The sequence below is a fragment of the Asterias amurensis genome, chromosome 11 (genome assembly GCF_032118995.1).
Source record: "Asterias amurensis chromosome 11, ASM3211899v1".
Classification (NCBI taxonomy): Eukaryota; Metazoa; Echinodermata; class Asteroidea; order Forcipulatida; family Asteriidae; genus Asterias; species Asterias amurensis.
Window position 1 is genome coordinate 2,805,405 of NC_092658.1, and position 21,579 is coordinate 2,826,983.

Genomic DNA, 21,579 nt, shown 5'->3' on the forward strand with positions numbered 1-21,579 from the left:
CCCCCCCCCCCAAAGTACACTCCATTTGAGTTCTACTTGTATAGGTTACTGTATTACAGACCAAAGCTTGGTCCAATAGATAATGTTTACATTTTGACGCGCACCATCAAAAGAGGTCTATAAAACAACTAAAACAACTTTTTAAAACCTAGAAAAATTGGCAAGCACACAGCCATGATCAGTTTTGGTGGCACTATTCCTTCTTTGAAAGTTGAAATCAGCTGAGAGGTTGAAAGCCTATGTTGAGCCTGGTTCATACTCCCGCTTGCAAATTACTTGCTGAGAATTTGTTTCAAAAAATATTGTATCGAAACGCACAAGCAAGAAGCATGAAGGCATTATGAACTCACCTCCTGCATGGCCTGAGTAAATCGCTGATGGTCCAGCACAGCATGATCTCCAGAGTCTGTTGGTGTCGGTGCGGGTGAGCCTTCCCTTGACAGACTATCAGGGGTGAATATACCACTGATGTACTGCACTGTGTGCGAGGGGCTTGCTGGGGCAGACCTACTGCAATGAGTAATTGAACAAAGTTTGACTTTTAATAATAACAAATTATTATATAGCGCATTTCACAATAACCATCTCAATGGGCTTTACATTAGTGCCCTGGCCATTGGGCCAATAACAAACCTTTAATCTTTCTCAACTCCCTCGGGAGTAAACAGCCAGTGCTGCGAGTTACCACGCTCCATGCTTATCAATCACATAAACCATATCTGCCCTCACTGGTACCCATTTTATCCCTGGGCAAAGAGAACCTTATGGTTAAGTGTCTTGCTCAAGGACACAGTTGTCACAACCAGGATTCAAACCCACATCCCAATGACTTAACCACCAGAACTTGAATCCGATGCTCTTATCCACCCCCTGGGTGGAGATCACTGAAAACAAAGACCAATCAGAGCTCAAATTTTACACTGGGCTACTGGTACCAGGCCAGGAATTTCAGTGCTGTGCCAGTTAAGTTCAAGACAGGGCAAGTCCGGTGGTCTTTTTTTTTTTCTCAAAAGAATGATGTTCAACTGTTCCGAGCTTGAGTCTCACAAAAATATCTGTCAATCCTTTTCAGTATCACCCATAACAAAATATAAAACTGCCTCTCTTGGGTGAAATGTGGAAGGCCGACTGTATTGTGAACCGTCCATGTTAGGAAGGTACTGCATTCTGCTCTACCAACCAGGCTCCTAGTGGATAATACCCTTGCCTACATCCTTACTGGCTGTGAAGGGGGTAACCCTCAGCCCCAGGAGCAGGTGGCAACATGCCCCTGGTGCAATTGATCTGGGTCGTTGTCCCAAATCAGTTAATGGTAACCCTCATCATAAAGTGCCGCCTGGCCTTGTGAGTTTGTCAATATTTCATAAAAAATTGAATAGATAAAAATTTTTAAAATGTTGATAGAGAGAAAACTAGCTCAGAGACATAATTCCCTGCACTGAGCCCTCAAATCTTACCTTGACGACACGCCGCCGAAAGGTGTCCTAAAACACGGCACGCCACGTTGACGCCTCCGTCTGTAGGCTTGCTCCATGAGCTTGGCCTCTGAGCTGGGGTCCAGCCTCCAGAATGACCCCTTACCTGGCTCCTCCTGTGATCGGGGTACCTTGATGAAGTAGCGATTCAGCGACAGGTTGTGCCGGATTGAATTCTAGTACAAAAACAATCAAAGCAATAAGTTTTGGAATGAACAAAGAGAAGTTCCTAGGATGGGGATTCGAACCCTTGACCTTTAGGCTTGCATGTGGTGCTCTATCAACTGAGCTATCTAGGCCGAATAATCATGGGGTGTTCCAGTTGGAAACAAAAAAAACAGATTAATTTGTATTCACTTAAGCAAAGTATCATTTTTATTTTTATTATAACTCAATTACAACTTTGGCCAGAACGTTGGTTTGGAATTAACCATTTCATAAATTCTCCTTGTCACGATATGATCACTATAAGTTATTCTCAGTCCCATTTTTAACAAAACCCTAGATTTTCTTGAAAAGCAGAAGAAGAAAAACCATTACTGACCTGCCATCCTTTGTCAGCTGATCTGTAGTAGGGATATGTCTTGGTGATGTATGCATAGATGCCACTAAGAGTGAGCTGCTTGTCTGTACAAGACATGATAGCCTGTACAATGAGCTGTCAAAGGTAATGAATAAACAGTTATGCTAATTACTGTTGATTATGCATAGATGCCACTAAGAGTGAGCTGCTTGTCTGTACAAGACATGATAGCCTGTACAATGAGCTGTTAAAGGTAATGAATAAACAGTTATGCTAATTACTGTTGATTATGCATAGATGCCACTAAGAGTGAGCTGCTTGTCTGTACAAGACATGATAGCCTGTACAATGAGCTGTCAAAGGTAATGAATAAACATTTATGCTAATTACTGTTGATTATGCATAGATGCCACTAAGAGTGAGCTGCTTGTCTGTACAAGACATGATAGCCTGTACAATGAGCTGTTAAAGGTAATGAATAAACAGTTATGCTAATTACTGTTGATTATGCATAGATGCCACTAAGAGTGAGCTGCTTGTCTGTACAAGACATGATAGCCTGTACAATGAGCTGTTAAAGGTAATGAATAAACAGTTATGCTAATTACTGTTGATTATGCATAGATGCCACTAAGAGTGAGCTGCTTGTCTGTACAAGACATGATAGCCTGTACAATGAGCTGTTAAAGGTAATGAATAAACAGTTATGCTAATTACTGTTGATTATGCATAGATGCCACTAAGAGTGAGCTGCTTGTCTGTACACGACATGATAGCCTGTACAATGAGCTGACAAAGGTAATGAATAAACAGTTTTATAACACCCCTTACAAATATTCTGCCTGTTCAATGGTTTAGAGCGCGTCACATGACATGTCTTAGTTTTGCTAGACGACGGCCGTGTGATAGTGCATCGGTTTGCCGTGCGCTAGTCCCAAGACTAGCACACGGCATGCAGTACCCAGACGTCCGCTGCGTGTACGAGGATGATACATAAATAGTCTGTAACCATTTCGGATTGCACTACACTACATGCAGCACAGTAAAAGTTTTTGCAATCTGAATGTTCGCATCGTCCGTGGATTGTAGCATTCAGGTCTGTAACTTAATAGTACAGTGCTTAGAAATGTTTGGGGTGTTATAAAACAAATATTGATTGCTTTTACTCGTTCAATGGTTTAAACTATGACTCCCTCGGTGATCCCCGTAGCGTTCTATTTTCCCTCGGCTTCGCCTCGAGAAAATAAAACACTCCGGGGATCACCTCGGGAGTCATAGTTTTAACCATAGCACTCGAAGCAGTCAATATTTGTATAATATGCTAATTACTGTTAATTATGCAAAGACCTTGCTAACAGTGGGCAGCTTGTCTGTAAAAGACATGATAGCCTGTAATGAGCTGTCAATGGTAATGAATAAACAATTTGCTAATTAATGTAAGCGTAACATGGGAAATTGATTTAGGTCAAAAGAAAGGCAAGGTTTAAAAACACTTTTGACAGACATGGAATTTTGTGTATACAGTGTAGATGAATGAAAGAAAAGATGAGAAATAGAAAAGCAAAGATTAGGAAAAGAAACGGATAGAGGATTGAACTCGTGAAGGCAAATTGACAAATGTCAAATGCAACAACACTACTGAACACTTATCGATTCAAAGGTGTTCCCCCCCAAGTCTTCATTTCAAAATGTTGTTGGGGTGATTGAATCTATTTTAAGCTAAAAAGAAAAGGGAAGATTGTCTGGAAACTTAATTTAGTTGTTACGCCTCAAGTCAAATGAGAATCTCGTAGGATTTCTTATTGGTAACCCCAGACAAACATCAGAACACTTTTACGGAATAAGTTGTGGCACTCCCCCCCTTTCTTACAGTCCCACAGTAACTCTTCTAGCCTGGCATTTACCTTCGTAGAAGACCTCAAGTACTTGTCAAGCCACTAGTGCAACAACATCTTGTGGGCAGATTCATTTGTACCCCTAGCTATCCCAAGGGGTGCATTTACCTACCCATGACAGTACGAAAAAGGTCGCTTTTCACATTTTTTAAAGCTATTTGTAACAACTTCGACAGCTACTTTTTTTTTTTCTTCAGTTTTCTTTTTTAAAGAAATACCATCCAAATAAAACTTAAATAACATTGTGTCTAAATTGTTTAAGACTTGTGAGATTTCCTCGTCCGAAATCAAGGGGTGGATCAATGAGCCGGCCTTGAACTTCAAATTTGAATGAGCACAGCCATTTTCTTCTGGTAAGGGGGCACTTCTTCTATGAGGAAAATTTAAATTTGAACTTGAACCTCAGAGAGGGCACCACAGCAAAAGGAACAGGGCACCTCGGCAGTTGCTGTTGGTGCCGTGGGTTTATTTTAAGACCTGAAAGAGATACTGGACTTTAAAAAAAAATTTAGCACATGAAAAAAAATTTTATTTTATTTGAAATGCGAATTATTTTCTCCTCACTGAAAACTAATTCAGCGTTTATTTTGGTGTCTACCCATACACGCCGATGTGTGTTATCACTGTATACTTTGTTTACTTTCCTGGGGTCTCTAAATTCTTGCAATTCTACAGCAGAACAAAGTACTGACCATACAGTGCAAACACACATCGGTGTGTATGTGTAAAAACCAAAAAGATTCTTTTTCCCCCATGCAAATTTAACAACAATTAATTCAGCACCATTTAAACAAAATATTATTATAGACGCAGAACCAAAGTAAAAATAACTTAAAACCCAAAATTCCCTTTGATACCCCCCCCCCCCCCAAACAAACAAAATTTGAGTGATTTTGAGAGAGACAGTTACCTGTGCATAGGAGTAAGGAGGTTTGGATTCTTCCTTGGGACTCCCGATGTCGTTGCCTGATGAGTGGTTGCCATCTTTGTCGTCTGACGAGGCGGCGGCCGCAGCTAGTGCCGCCGCTTGGAGGTCAGGGGTTATATTTCTTCTGGAGTTTGCCCCCGTGCCGCCGCGCGGGCTTGTGGGACACGAATTCGCTGCACTGTAATGAACAAAAGAAATACCAATAAGATAAAACTCTGACATTCTTTTTTCTTTTCAACATGTTCTTATAACTAAAGAGAAAATAAATTGTGCTGACACTATATTTTCCACACAAAAAATTGGGAGAAAAAAAAGGGAGGTTTCAAAGACACAGGCTTTTAGGTTATATTACCAAATCCATTTTGGTCATTCGCATAATGTCCTGTACAAGTTTCCCCAAAGCCCACAACCGCAACAATTTTTTGTGCTTGAATATCAGACACAGCACGTGGGTGTTATGACTAAATTTTCTGCACGACAGTCTGTAAACCACTTGGCTGAATAGCTAAAAGCAAAACCTAAATTGCCTATAAAAGTAAAAAATGTCATCTATCGGGAACTCTGTATTACGAGTCCTCAAATCCATGGCTTTCTTTGTCAGCTTCAATCTTCAAGATTGAGTTGAGAAGCTTGTTTGGCCAGCCAGTAATTTGACATCCTTAGGTTGAATGTCTACCTATGTTCTGATTTACTCTTTTAATATCATGAAGAAAGGTCGTTAAAGGCATTTTACACGTTTGGTAATTACTCACAATACATACAGTGTACTGGAATAATAACCTACTTGGTAATGCGCAATAGAGAGCTGTTGGTAGTATTAAACATTGTGACAAACAAATCTTTCTGAATTCACTTAACTTTTGAGAAAGAGGGAATTTCTCACTAAAATATTTGAATCTGCGAGAGATTTCAGGCCCGGAGACTTTTTAAGCATCTGCAAGCACATCGATTTGTGCAACAATTTTTAGCTGTTTCGTAGCGAAGCGCAGCGAAACAGCTCTTGTTTTTGTTAAAGTTTTTTTAGCTGTTTCGTAGCGCAGCGCAGCGAAACAGCTCTTGTTTTTGTTAAAGTTTTTTTTATTATTATTATTATTTATTTTTTTTTTTATTTGTCATCTTCAGAAAAATTTCATATAAGTGCTGATTTGCAATGTTCCCAAAGAGCAATTGCAATGAAATTTTCAGGGATGAAAGGTATTGGTGCAATGATCATTGTAAAACAAGGATGTCATTATGACATAATCAGAAGTCACGTGATATCATCTTAAAGGTGTTGTATTTTAAATGTTTGAAAATTTATAACAAATCAGCCACAAGAGACCGTAGGTTTTTGTTTGCGGGATTGGGCAGGGATAAATTAGGTCTTCATTTTGTTTCGTGTGCGTGACCTCACATGACCTCTACTTCCGGTCGAAACCGGAAGTGGCCCTCTAATTCAAAATTGGCAAAAGATATGAAGTTGCTTTGAACGATGTTAGTGCCTGGCAAGGGTGGGCAGTTCAAAAAAAATACCAATGACGTCACAAAAAGCAACAGCGCCCTCTAGCGGCAGGTTGAAAACTCGTCAAAATGGACTTTTTGAAGATGTGTGTGGTGAAGTTTTTTGTAATCACTTCAAATTTTACACACACGTTAACTGTCAGACAACCATCATATGTGTGAAGTTTCAGATCAATGACGTCATCGGGGGTCACGTGACGCAGCCTTAAAGGTGCACTTTTTGAACTAATATAACTCCCTAAGTAATTATGCGATTAGGTTGAAACTTGGTAGGTTGTTGGATATTGACAAGTTCTTGTGAATTGTGAAACGACGTCATGATGACGTCATCACATAATTTTTTATGATTTTTTAAATGTTTGCCCCTTTAACTTATAAATTGCTATCTGAACTTGGTATAATCCAAATTATTTTTTTTATTAAGCTGGACTGTCATAACTGCTTTGATGCAAAGAGAATTTCAAATTAAGAGAGAAATTTTGAACATTTTATTAACGAAACAGCTCTGCATTTGTGCACAAATGCAATCATGTCTAGTTTATTAGCTGTTTCGTAGCGAAGCGCAGCGAAACAGCTCTTGTTTTTGTTAAAGTTTTTTTTATTATTAGCTGTTTCGTAGCGAAGCGCAGCGAAACAGCTCTTGTTTTTGTTAAAGTTTTTTTTATTATTATTATTATTATTATTATTATTTTTTTTTTTATTTGTCATCTTCAGAAAAATTTCATATAAGTGCTGATTTGCAATGTTCCCAAAAAGCAATTGCAATGAAATTTTCAGGGATGAAAGGTATTGGTGCAATGATCATTGCGAAACAAGGATGTCATTATGACATAATCAGAAGTCACGTGACGTCATCTTAAAGGTGTTGTATTTTAAATGTTTGAAAATTTATAACAAATCAGCCACAAGAGACCGTAGGTTTCTGTTTGCGGAATTGGGGAGGAATAAATAAGGTCTTCATTTTGTTTCGTGTGCGTGACCTCACATGACCTCTACTTCCGGTCGAAACCGGAAGTGGCCCTCTAATTCAAAATTGGAAAAAGATATGAAGTTGCTTTTAACGATGTTAGGTGTGGCAAGGGTGGGCAGTTCAAAAAAAATACCAATGACGTCACAAAATGCAACGGCGCCCTCTAGCGGCAGGTTGAAAACTCGTCAAAATGGACTTTTTGAAGATGTGTGTGGTGAAGTTTTTTGTAATCACTTCAAATTTTACACACATGTTAACTGTCAGGCAGCCATCATATGTGTGAAGTTTCAGATCAATGACGTCATTGGGGGTCACGTGACGCGGCCTTAAAGGTGCACTTTTTGAACTAATATAACTCTCTAAGTAATTATGCGATTATGTTGAAACTTGGTAGGTTGTTAGATATTGGCAAGCTCTCGTGAATTGTGAAATGACGTCATAGTGACGTCATCACACGATATTTTATGATTTTTTCAATTTTTGCACCTTTAACGAATAAATTGCTATCCGAACATGGTATAATCCAAATTTTTTTTTTTTAATTGCCTGGATTAGTCATAACTGCTTTATTATTATTTTTTTTAGCTGTTTCGTAGCGAAGCGCAGCGAAACAGCTCTTGTTTTTGTTAAAGTTTTTTTTATTATTATTAGCTGTTTCGTAGCGAAGCGCAGCGAAACAGCTCTTGTTTTTGTTAAAGTTTTTTTTATTATTATTATTATTTTTTTTTTTTTTATTTGTCATCTTCAGAAAAATTTCATATAAGTGCTGATTTGCAATGTTCCCAAAGAGCAATTGCAATGAAATTTTCAGGGATGAAAGGTATTGGTGCAATGATCATTGCGAAACAAGGATGTCATTATGACATAATCAGAAGTCACGTGACGTCATCTTAAAGGTGTTGTATTTTAAATGTTTGAAAATTTATAACAAATCAGCCACAAGAGACCGTAGGTTTCTGTTTGCGGGATTGGGGAGGAATAAATAAGGTCTTCATTTTGTTTCGTGTGCGTGACCTCACATGACCTCTACTTCCGGTCGAAACCGGAAGTGGCCCTCTAATTCAAAATTGGAAAAAGATATGAAGTTGCTTTTAACGATGTTAGTGCGTGGCAAGGGTGGGCAGTTCAAAAAAAAAACCAATGACGTCACAAATTGCAACGGCGCCCTCTAGCGGCAGGATGAAAACTCTTCAAAATGGACTTTTTGAAGATGTCTGTGGTGAAGTTTTTTGTAATCACTTTAAATTTTACACACAAGTTAACTGTCAGGCAGCCATCATATGTGTGAAGTTTCAGATCAATGACGTCATCGGGGGTCACGTGACGCGGCCTTAAAGGTGCACTTTTTGAACTAATATAACTCCCTAAGTAATTATGCGATCATGTTGAAACTTGGTAGGTTGTTGGATATTGACAAGTTCTTATGAAATATTAAAGGACGTCATGATGACGTCATCACATGGTTTTTTATGATTTTTTCAATTTTTGCACCTTTAACGCATAAATTGCTATCTGAATATGGTATAATCCAAATTATTTTTTATTTATGCCACATTGGGTAAAATTGCTTTGAATACCCAACAAATTTAAAACTCAGTTGAGAAATTTGAAATTTTTGTTGACGAAACAGCTCTGCATTTGTGCACAAATGCAATTTAGCTCTAGTTATTATTATTTTTTTTTTTATTTGTCATCTTCAGAAAAATTTCATATAAGTGCTGATTTGCAATGTTCCCAAAGAGCAATTGCAATGAAATTTTCAGGGATGAAAGGTATTGGTGCAATGATCATTGCGAAACAAGGATGTCATTATGACATAATCAGAAGTCACGTGACGTCATCTTAAAGGTGTTGTATTTTAAATGTTTGAAAATTTATAACAAATCAGCCACAAGAGACCGTAGGTTTCTGTTTGCGGGATTGGGGAGGGATAAATAAGGTCTTCATTTTGTTTCGTGTGCGTGACCTCACATGACCTCTACTTCCGGTCGAAACCGGAAGTGGCCCTCTAATTCAAAATTGGAAAAAGATATGAAGTTGCTTTTAACGATGTTAGTGCGTGGCAAGGGTGGGCAGTTCAAAAAAAATACCAATGACGTCTCAAAATGCAACAGCGCCCTCTAGCGGCAGGTTGAAAACTCGTCAAAATGGACTTTTTGAAGATGTGTGTGGTGAAGTTTTTTGTAATCACTTCAAATTTTACACACACGTTAACTGTCAGGCAGCCATCATATGTGTGAAGTTTCAGATCAATGACGTCATCGGGGGTCACGTGACGCGGCCTTAAAGGTGCACTTTTTGAACTAATATAACTCCCTAAGTAATTATGCGATCATGTTGAAACTTGGTAGGTTGTTGGATATTGACAAGTTCTTATGAAATATTAAAGGACGTCATGATGACGTCATCACATGATTTTTTATAATTTTTTCAATTTTTGCACCTTTAACACATAAATTGCTATCTGAATATGGTATAATCCAAATTATTTTTTATTTATGCCACATTGGGCAAAATTGCTTTGAATACCCAACAAATTTAAAACTCAGTTGAGAAATTTGAATTTTTTTTTGACGAAACAGCTCTGCATTTGTGCACAAATGCAATTTAGCTCTAGTTATTATTATTATTATTATTATTTTTTTTTTTTTGTCATCTTCAGAAAAATTTCATATAAGTGCTGATTTGCAATGTTCCCAATAAGCAATTGCAATGAAATTTTCAGGGATGAAAGGTGTTGGTGCAATGATCATTGCGAAACAAGGATGACATTGTGACATAATCAGAAGTCACGTGACGTCATCTTAAAGGTGTTGTTTTTTAAATGTTTGAAAATTTATAACAAATCAGCCACAAGAGACCGCAGGTTTCTGTTTGCGGGATTGGGGAGGGATAAATAAGGTCTTCATTTTGTTTTGTGTGCGTGACCTCACATGACCCCTACTTCCGGTCGAAACCGGAAGTGGCCCTCTAATTCAAAATTGTCAAAAGATATGAAGTTACTTTTAACGATGTTAGTGCGTGGCAAGGGTAGGCAGTTCAAAAAAAATACCAATGACGTCACAAAATGCAACAGCGCCCTCTAGCGGCAAGTTGAAAACTCGTCAAAATGGACTTTTTGAAGATGTGTGTGGTGAAGTTTCTTGTAATCATTTCAAATTTTACACACACGTTAACTGTCAGGCAGCCATCATATGTGTGAAGTTTCAGATCAATGACGTCATTGGGGGTCACGTGACGCGGCCTTGAAGGTGCACTTTTTGAACTAATATAACTCCCGCAGTAATTATGTGATTATGTTGAAACTTGGTAGGTTGTTAGATATTGGCAAGCTCTCGTGAATTGTGAAATGACGTCATGATGACGTCATCACATGATATTTTATGATTTTTTCTATTTTTGCACCTTTAACACATAAATTGCTATCCGAACATGGTATAATCCAAATTATTTTTTTAAATAGCCTGGATTAATCATAACTGCTGTAAAAAAAGAATGAATTTCAAATTCAGTTGACAAAATTTAAATTGTTATTAACGAAACAGCTCTGCATTTGTGCACAAATGCAATCATGTCTAGTTTTTTCTTGTTTCATTATTTTTTTGCAACTGCGAAGACCAATTGAGCCTAAGTTTCTTCTCAGATTTACTACTTAATACTTTTTGCTGGAATACACCAAGTGAAAATAATACTGGTCTTTCACAATTAACCTGTCATGTGCCTTTAAGTATTATATAGGTAAATGGAAATAAATGTGATTTCCTAACTGAATTGTAAATGTGTGTTCTGAATTCTTGTCCAAAAAGAATTTGTGACTGAGACGGCATTCCCCCAAAAATATTTGTTTCTTGATTTTTCAATCAAAGGCTTATGTCAGGCATGAGATTTGATTCTTGAAAAAAAGAAGGCGAATTTTTGTGGAAGGCTAACCTTTTCGTTCCTTTGGTGTACAGTTCAATCAACTTACCGATTTTTTTCAAGGGCCAACAAAATCAGAAAACAGACTTAAAGTAGGGAGAACATTATGCATGTAAATACATGCCTGAATAAGCTTGTTATTGCAGAAAACTGCCTTGCCTGACAAATAGTAAGAATTTGAGAACTAAAACAATTTTCCTAAACAGAAAACGGTGACCGGTTTCTTGGTTATTGTTGCTTAACAGAAAGTCGTCAAACACTATCGCAAAACAGCAATACAGAACTGCCCGTGTCACTACCTTATTGTGCCTGTAGGAGACGGGAACGGGCTCCCAAAAGTGGCCTCCGCTGGGGGGATGTCTATCTTGAGGGGCGGTAACATCTTCCGTTTGACCGGGATGGGCTCCGGCATGACAGGGGGCGGACTCTGCTCATTGATTAACGCCTGGAACATGATCTTGATGCTGGTACTCGGAAACCGGAGTAAACATCTGCAGGAAGTAATGAAAAGAGAATAATTGTTATATAATTGAGAGTGTACACGCAATGTTGGGGCGGCCATGGTTGCCAAAGTTTCTGCTTTTGAACATCTGACGATGCCTGGAACCACTAACAGACCTCCTGTATTGGCCACTATCCCTGATGTCCAACAATGGAAACATGTAGGCCCTAAAAGTTTTGATGTATATTTAAATCCATGGATAAGATATTCTGATCAGCCACAACAACAAAAACTGTTCAAAGCGGTACAATAAACAGCTTTAATAATTGTAATGGCCACTCTTTATTGTTTTTCTAATTTGCTGATTGATTTTTTGACATAGCCATGAAAATTGTCCCTAGAATATTGTGGAGGTTGGGGGTTGTCTTGATGGTCAAGGCCAACTGTGTCATTTGAAAATATTTATTTCTACACATTTGGCTCAAAAGAATTATGGACACTATAGGTGTATGTTTTTTTTAAAGCACGTCGACAACATCAGTTAAAAACCAGTATTATTATTATTGGTTTATGAGAAACATTAAAATTTCACAGCCAAAGGCTGAATTGAGTTTAAAAATACAGAGTTTTATTAAAATAGATTTTGTTAAAAATTACAGAAAAAAAACACTAAGAAATACAATTTGTTTTTTTTGTACATTAAAACATATGTAATTCGTAATGTACATGTATGTGACGTAAAATTATGTTATTTTACTGCAGGTTTCCCGCCATTACCGTCTTTATACCATCCAAGTTAGGTGTCAATCTGTGAACATCCATATTTTCATTTTTTTACCATTGCATTATATGCACACCCTATAAAGAATCAAATAAAAAATGGCACGACTTGGGATAATCTTCACAAAGTAATTTTTTTAGTGGATGGGACGAACTAGTTCTTTTGTAAGGCTATAGATGCTGAATGTTGTTATTCCATCTGACTGAGAGTTCAATTTCTAGGTATTGACCGAACTCTCCCCCCCCCCTTCTCTCCCCCTGTTGATTCTGGCCGTGAATAGCTACTGCTGAAACACGATATCTTGTTTTGTTCACAGTGAAATCTTGCCACTCAATTGTCCATTGCAAGAACACGAGAAAAACTAACGTCATATTATTCAAAAATAGGTAAAGTGGCACAATACGTATTACCTCATAGCTCTATGAGTAACTTGAAGATACAAATCCCTTGGTGTCTTTGGGGCCAATAGACGCCACACATACTACATTTTAAAGTACTGCACTCTATGGTAAGCTCAACGCTCAACAACAAGATTATTTGTTTGTAAATTTTTTTCCTGATTTTTAATGTTCGTATTAATTAATTAATTTATTTTTTGTGTTGTAGTTTTTGGGGAATGAGTAAAACAATGTCATGAAAATAATTTTTGTCTCATGAGACGAAAAATATTTTAATCATTTACAATCGTATTTTCACGACATTTTTTTACTCATTTCTCAAAAACTACAGCACCTCAGTAAGTAATATTTGAAGGGAAGCTTTCCACTATCATTATCTTCAAACCATGTAAGTTTAATGTAAATCTATGGACATTTTGAAAAAGTACCCTAATCCTTTAAACTGTTCATAGCTTAATAATGCATTGAGCATTTTCACATATATATAACTATTATTTTTATTTTTTTATTATTTTTTTTTATTTTTATTTCTTTTTTGGGGGGGGGAGGTTGTGTGATGAAGATGCAGTTTTTGATCACATGCGTAGTTGAGTTAATTGTTTTGTGTAAAAAGGCAAACAAATTCTAGAACGGTTACATATATAATTTATTAACAACAATTTCAGAAACATAAACACATGAAGAATTTTTTTTTTGATATTTAATTTATTTTATTAATTTATAAATTAATTTTTAAGTACTACTCTTTACGGGGGAGGGGGTGTGATGAAGATACAATTTTTTGGATCACGTTTTCCAACATGAACGTTTATACGTTTACGTTTTCTAACATGAACAGTTACATCGCGTGTACACAACCTTTGCAGAAACGGTAAACGAACTATTCAGTTACAAAAATAACCGCACAGGCTTAGTGTTGACGTCCCGTGAATTGTGTCAACAAATGCAGTTACCAAACATGTCGGCTATCACAACACCAGGCAGGCTGTTACAAGAATTGGTCACTTAAAAAACGCTTCATGTGTAGGATACCAATCAATTTTAAAGGCTCCTCAGCAATCTCGTTGGTTTGCGGGTATTTATGCCATACACAGCACCGTGTGCAGCAATATTCCAATAATAGCAAATCAATCAGGTTTGCAGCATCATTATACAGGCACCATTAAAAATAAATACATAACTATAGGTCAATTGCATGTACAGCATCCCACACAAAAACACAAATGGATTTGGGTTTTTGTACAATGAGAGTGTTGTGTTAGAGCAACCGCCCTCACCTTTGTCAAGCAAGCCACCAATATAAAACAAAACAAAAACTCATCCGATATCATCTGAATAATTAATGGCATAAAAAGACACCTAGGGAAATGCGCGGACATGATTTTTAAAATAACAATGAAATACTGGACGATGTTTCTAAAACTTATGTGTGAGACTCTCATTTATTTTAAATTTTTGAAAGAAAATCCTTTTTTAGTTCAACTAAATAATCAGCTAGATAAGTATGTTGACCATTAAGTATCTGTAAATTCAATTTGCAGGACGGGTAAAATAGGGTAAAAAAACAACAACAATTAAACACAACAATTTAATATAAAATAAGGTGAATCTCATTTAAATTTTTAAACCTCATGAATACTGTTAGGAATTCCTCTTTTACAATATCTTTAACAAAATAAAAAGGAAACCACGAAAAAGAACAAACTGGAACAACAAAACATGTCATTAAAACATAGACAAAAACAAACATACTGACGCACAAAAAAGCCACGAAAAACAACAAACACAAAAAACAGCTACAAAACAAAAACATCAAATAACAAAATCAGAATTACGCCTCAGGGGCTGAGATTATGTTGATCCTAGATGGCAAGATCCCGGCAAATTAACTTCTATATTTAGCCGATTGTAACATGTATGACGACATTTTCTCGGTAAATACAATTCTCCCCCCCCCCCCCCACCTCCTCAATATTGGATCAAAACAAGTGGCCGACCTTTCATACTGGGTGTAAGAATTTTCCCCAGTTGATGGTCGATTCGACGCAAACATGACATTTTGTACTTGTCTACCGTTCTCCCCACCGATACAGAGACCCGGAAAGCTGTTCATGAATACAGATATAATCCACTGATTACAGGAGACAACAACACTTTGTGAGGGAAGGTAGGAGAAGGGGGGGGGGGGACAGGAAGAAGGGAAAAAATTCCTTACTCTACATCTTTGTCTAGATCCTGAACTACTAGATCCTGAAACAGCAGTTATCTTAATGATTTGAAAAAGTCAAGTGTTTCCCCCAAAGAGGGGCCACACTACCTCAATATAATATTTTTTTTTAACAAAGGCCCTATAGGCCCTAAGAAAGAAAAAAAATCATTCTTCTTGACAGGCCTAGAGTTTCACGGAGGCCTAGGAAGCCAGCTGTTGCCATGGGCCCAATTTCATAGCGCTGCTAAGAGGCCGATTTTATGCTTACTGTGTGATTTCCATTTCATAGCACTACTTACCGTAAGCACATGAAAAGACATGCTAACCTCCCAGTGCTTACTGCACAAAAATAAATGACGTCTTAATGCAAATCCACGGTAAACATGCAATATGGCCGCCCAACTTTTCTGCTAACCTGTGAAATACGCTTAGGCTTAAGCAAATTTTTCTGCTACAGTAAGCACGCAAATTTGCTTACTGTTAAGCAGCGCTATGAAATTGGGCCTGGTCTTGGTCTTGGTGCCCCTTCAAAAGACTTAAAAATTTTCCAATGGAAGTTGCCTTTTCATAATGAAAACATGAATTTCCAGGACTGTCTTAATTAAGTGCTTTATCCGTCAATATCATCTGAACACAACTGAAATATTATCCCGGGTGAACAGCAAATCAAGCATTTATCACTGGCGACAGAGTGAGTCAAATTCCACCACACCATCAGGTACATAAGTCCAGTCCCTCTGCTTTAAAAATAACATGCGCTGTTATTCACCTCTCTGTTTAAAGCAACCTGATTTGTGCACATAAACAAATACATGTACATGTATTACCACATTATATCACATGCACCTATAGAACAACCCCCCCCCCCCAATCCAGGTCCCACAAAAATAGAGCTGGAAATATGGCCAGGCAAAATTTATACTTTGTTTCTCATAGTGGTATTGCATTTGATTTGCTATTTAATCTCAAATTTTAAAGATACATAATGCTGGATTGACGGAGCTGCCAAAAGTCTCACAGTTTTTTTGTGTTTCTTTTGCTTTTTTTTTAACCACATGCATGAAAAACCTGTGAAAATCTGGGATAAGCCGCTGTGAGCGGACTACTTGTTCAATCCATGGAATCACATATGCGCCTACTCTGGCCACAGGCTCAAAGTCTGATATTTTTTGTTTACAATTTTTAATATTTATTTATTTAATGATTTATAATCAACCTACATTGAGGCTTTGCCCTACGCACTATGTTTACTCAAGGATCTGCAAATTATCCACTGATAGATAATATTGTTTAAAAAATAACAAAATCATCTGCCCCTAGAACTGAAGTACTTCTGTATTTACATTGAATGTTCTAACAAAATCTTGCTGATGGATTAGTTATGTAATGTCCTTAACCTTTACATAGCGTTGTTCGCTCCTCACCGCGCAACAGAAATTCACCGGATTTTCAACCATACCTAGAAATCCTCCGATAACTTCAGAGGCATTATTTTCTTGTTTTAAAAAAAAGAGTTCATTTTGTAGAGGATGAAATTATCCTCAATCCTGGGAACACAGATCCTGCAGGCGCACTAACATTATCGGTTGGCAATATTGAAGGCACATCACGCCTTTTTGTATGGGGCTGATAATGGTTTGACGCTAGACATTTATTCCTTATAACTGTAAGGTTTTTGTTTTAACTTAAACCTCTTGCCAGTAGGCCTCACCCAAACGAGGGACGTATGTTTACATGTGTGTGTGCATGTCGTGTGAATGTTCGCTAAAAAATCGCACGCGGTTAAGGTGACAGGCGGCCGGCGCCCTTAACCAGGGACCCGCGTTTGCAGCGCTCGTGTGAAAGGGGCTCAATAGTATCTGTGTACGTATGCATGAATGTAGTCAGCAGATTTCATGGGAAAGGCTATTAGCATTTAGCAAAGGATTGCTGAGATAGTGACTTATCATTTTATTTCAGCATTTCTGCACTACACAGCACTTCCTCCTTTAAATAATAAATCCATTTGTTCATGCAAGCTCAAGGACAACATAAATGTTCTTTCCCCAAACCCCTCCAACCCCTGTACCTTCACTCAAAGATAAGCACAATTTGTCAGTACAAACAAATCCCTTCAAAGTAATCCTAAAACAAACGCTGAAGATCAGCGATGATGGTGATGATGATGACAAACCCTGTAAGCCCTACCAAACTGCTTATTACTCAGCCCAGGGACTCCGTGACTAAGCTTGATTAAAAGGATATTATGAATTGTTATTCAATTCAGTTGTGACTGAAGGTTCAAGGATAAAGTGGGCTTCGGCTAAACTGGAAGAGGGGGCGGTACCTTCTGAAGATCAAGTTTTTGGCAATGACATGAATCTCAGAAATGAAAAAACAGCTAGGTTTCTGTTCTGAAATTCATGATCTCTAATTGGGGTCATCCCGGTGAGGGTACAAGCCTGTATGCTTCATTATTGAAAGAGCGAGGGCAGCAAGGCATTTTCTCCTAGGTAAAGGGTACCCTATGAGGGAATTGTAAATTTCCACCGGAGCATTTCAACGGCACTAAGGGAATGACCAAGGAGGATTTGTTGCCTCAGTGAAGTATCAGGCCTGGGAATGGAATTGACCAAAATGGAATGGCTTACACATTATCAAATTCATTGTCAACAGCTCATTTAAAAATATGAACAAACAAGATTTATGACTTCTGAAAAGGGGAGGGAGGCAATAACGGCGTCCAAAAAGAAAAAGCAACACTATATTTTAACGTTCCCACCATGGCAAGTCTGGGTTTAATTAGTCTGTGTCATTATCATTTTAAAGGTGTGCATAAAAATCGCAGGCTGGAATTTCATCTGTTTGGGGCAAGGCCATTATCATTTTGCAAAAAGGCGCTTCAAATAGGTATTTAGAGAAGTCTTTGGAACAATCTGAAAGGGGGCAGAAGGGGGCAGTATAGGGCATGCAGGCATGTATGCTTCGTTTTTGAAAGTGCAAAGGCACCAAGGCATTTCGCCTTGGTAAAGGACACCCTATGATATTGTAAATCTTACTGGGGCATTTTAAGGGCACCAAGGCAATGACCAGGGGCACCAAGGCAATCACCTTCATCCCCTCTGTGAAGTATCAGGCCTGGGCTAGACCAGTACCGACAAAAGGAAAAGGCAATGCCCTCCACTGCAGTTCAAGGCCTGCTTAATGGCATTGCCAACAAAATGCCTCACTCAATTACATGAGCGCATACATGTACCTGTGATACTTATTCACTTATCAAAACAAGCGTCTAACCATCCTTTCCAACGCGTCCATGAAGTACAAATTGGGCAGTTCAGGATTCAAGAAATTTACAAAGTAATTGGAATGGGAACTTGCAGCGGTCAGATGGTTCAGTTCTAACTTTGGGGGAAAACACAACACAAGTTGTTGGCCTCGCTTTAAACAAGCTGGATGTTTCCAATTTAACTCTGTGGATACAGAGAGAGAATAAATCTCGGCTTATCCTGTTATTTCAAGACGCACTGTAATTGGTTCAATTTTAGGGGGGATATAACAGGAAAATTGGGACAATTAACAATAATCTGTTTAAGACACAATAATTTGCAGCAGGGGATAAAGAATAAAATTTTAGTTTTATCATACATTGATGTGTGATAAACATTATGTACTCAGTAATTTCCATATTCCTATTGTTGAGAGCTGCTGAAGCAGAAGTGGACAATTTCCGGCTCGACCACAAATTGTGCATGAGACATAGTTTAGCTGGTAAACTTTATACAAGAAAGCATAAATTTGTTGCGTAATACTTTGTTTGTGCTTCAAGCAGCTCTATAAAATTGGGCTCTGGTGTGATGCCGACCTGACCTCTTGATACCAGACAATCTTGGGGGTCTAGTGGTTAAGACTGTTGTTCTAGAATGTGGGTGTTGTGGGTTCCAATCCCAGCCGAGAATCATCATACCTGTGGGTTTTTCCGGCAACACTTATTAAGAAAGCATTGAGTAAACAGTGCTCATCACTACCTACTCATCACAGGTATGTGTGGGAAACAAATTATGCTTGGGAAAAAAAATAGTCAGAGACCTGTTTCGTATAATACAATTAAGAGTCTACCAGTGCTATTGCATACAGGGTACAAGACAGTAATGTCAGGCATTACTGATTCTTCAGAAGTGAATCATCGCTGCCCAGTTAATAATGTATGTTGTCTGACAATTTCTACGTAATCTTTCGCAATCAGTCCAACAGTGAACAATCAGTAGCAGAATTATATCAACAGCCCTGCATTGTGTTCAGTCGCCAGGCTGTATAGTTTTATCAGTGATTCTGTTTACTTTAATAACAGCTTTATGCCAGACATGGGTCAATCATGTAACTTACAGAAATTGTGTGGAGAGAAAATCAAATCCATTAAAAAATAAAATATCAAGTTATTATAAACCACAAGGGAAACTTTATACAGTCAGTTTCCCTTGTGGGTTACAACAAGATATTTGGAATAGTCGCATCCCTGGTGATCCCAGATGACTGCCGCTTCCCAGGTTGTATTGTAAACTTGGGTGTGATCCCAGGCTACACGGACCAGTTAGGGTTGTTTGGCTTCTGACTGGCACCCCGCAAGCAAATTTATATTTATATTTGAGGGTTCTCAGTGTTGCAATAATCTTACAGGTAGAAGGGAACTGCCTTTGAAAACGAATCCCATACCATCCCTTGGAAAGACCCATCATTTTCAATTCAAACTCAACTAACTACATGTCTCAACATGTCTCAAGACCTCTATCGCTTAACTTATTCGGTACTATTAATAGGACTTATGCTTTCTCAATTCCTGCTTCAATAAACAAACGAGTTGACCCAAGGGGTTCCCCTAAAGCACGGGCAATGTACGCGATGGCAGATATGCAAATTGCGGGCCAATAAGCATGAATTGCCGTCAAATACACGTGAATTGCAGAATGATACTGTACATACACCCAAAATGCAGGCTGATTTAAGCAAGTTGCGGTGAATACGCAATTAAGAAAAAAATTAAAAGCATTAGCCACAAAATCGTTTAGCTAAAACCATTAAGAATGCCTTAGTTTGCTCAACTGAGCTTTTAAAACCATGACAGACACAATGTGAAAAACCATTCTGAGAACCATCCCTTTCAAATCGCATGCTTATTTTTCAAGATTTGGGTCCAGAAATCTTCTTCATCCTGTGGAGAATCCTATATCTATCCTCAAAAAGAAAACCAAACTAATCAAACCCTTCAAACAGATTTGAGTTGCACATTCATCAAGGATCCTTTTATTAAGCATTTCCAATATCACCGACAGAATCATCCTAAAAAGCTTTGTGCGTTAGTTGATGTTTTGACACAAACTGTGGACAATCTTGACAGGGAATCCAACGACAACAACAGAAACGGGTGAAAGGGGCTTGAAGAATAACAGCCAAGTTATAATCGGACTTCAAGGGAAATCACATGGATTTCCATTCCGTCTTCTTGACAACAACAAACTGAGAGTAAGAGAGAAATCGCATTGGATGAAGAAAAAACTGCGCAGCTAACAAAAAATAGTATCCCAGGGCCCAGGAATAATGTGCATACAGTACCATTAGAGTGCACTTGAAATCTCTGGAGGACCGTGCCTTATCGTTTCAGATTTAATTCTGTGAATTCCCAAGGAAAAACTTATTTTGACGGGACGAAAATAGTATGCAGAAAATAACATTGCTTGGTCTTTGTTTGCTTTGCATCAAGTGTGGGCGATGCATTATTATGGTGGGTGTCAATTACTTGAGTGATATCTTGCTATTGTTTTTATTTATAAATTCATTTATTTGTTTACTTTTGATAAAGTTAATTAAATGTGTGTCATACTTGGGAGGTTGTGGGGGGGGGGGGGTGGGGGTGGCTTCTGATTTTTTTTTTAAGCACTCAAAACATGAACAACACTTAAAAAAGGTGAGAATGGAATGTTTTTCCTTTGGTTGCTCTTTTGCACCTCTCTCATAAATTTTCCTAAATTTAAACTCCCTTGCAATTGTTTTTGAGCTTACTACATACTGTTTATTCTGTTGTCATTGTTTACTTTCTCATACGAACTCCTGGATCGAAGACATTTTTGTTGTTGTTAAATATAAATCTCTGTCTCGACTTAGCACTTTTGAAAATGGATTCACATCTTGTAAACAAGTTTAATGCACAAACCCTCTAAATAACTGGTTGCTAGGTGCAGTCAAAGTAAACACACCCCACCCCCCACCCCAGTTGTTCTCTTGTCTTTGAAAGAACCATTGGACCTCCTATGCAAAACAGCATGACGTGAATTTTCAAGGTTTAATAATGTTTACAATAATACTGTTAAGTATAGGATGTTCTTAGAGTTAGTCAGGGTATCAAAGTTTGGACAATTATGCGTCCCTCATAAGCACATGAGGGCAACAGGAGACTTTTGAACGCTAGGTGGCAGCAGACTTACCAGGTAAATGTCCATTGTTAACGTAGATCTGAGCATGCGCACATTACCAAGAACAATGGATTTTACCCGGTAAGTCTACTGCCAC

At 38.0% G+C, this 21,579-nt stretch overlaps 1 protein-coding gene across 2 annotated transcripts in view; it reads right to left on the reverse strand.

The window, feature by feature from the left end:
• LOC139943826 (forkhead box protein K2-like) overlaps positions 1–21,579 on the reverse strand; it is a 31,135-nt gene that overhangs the window by 5,347 nt on the left and 4,209 nt on the right. The window contains exons 2-6 of one of the 2 annotated variants that reach the window (XM_071940658.1): positions 11,509–11,700; positions 4,804–4,999; positions 2,020–2,133; positions 1,458–1,651; positions 351–507 (exon numbers count right to left, since the gene is read on the reverse strand). In XM_071940658.1, the coding sequence (XP_071796759.1) occupies positions 351–507; positions 1,458–1,651; positions 2,020–2,133; positions 4,804–4,999; positions 11,509–11,700 (853 nt within the window). Of the gene's footprint in view, positions 1–350; positions 511–1,457; positions 1,652–2,019; positions 2,134–4,803; positions 5,000–11,508; positions 11,701–21,579 lie in introns of both variants that reach the window. The other variant, XM_071940657.1, reaches the window with a different exon arrangement.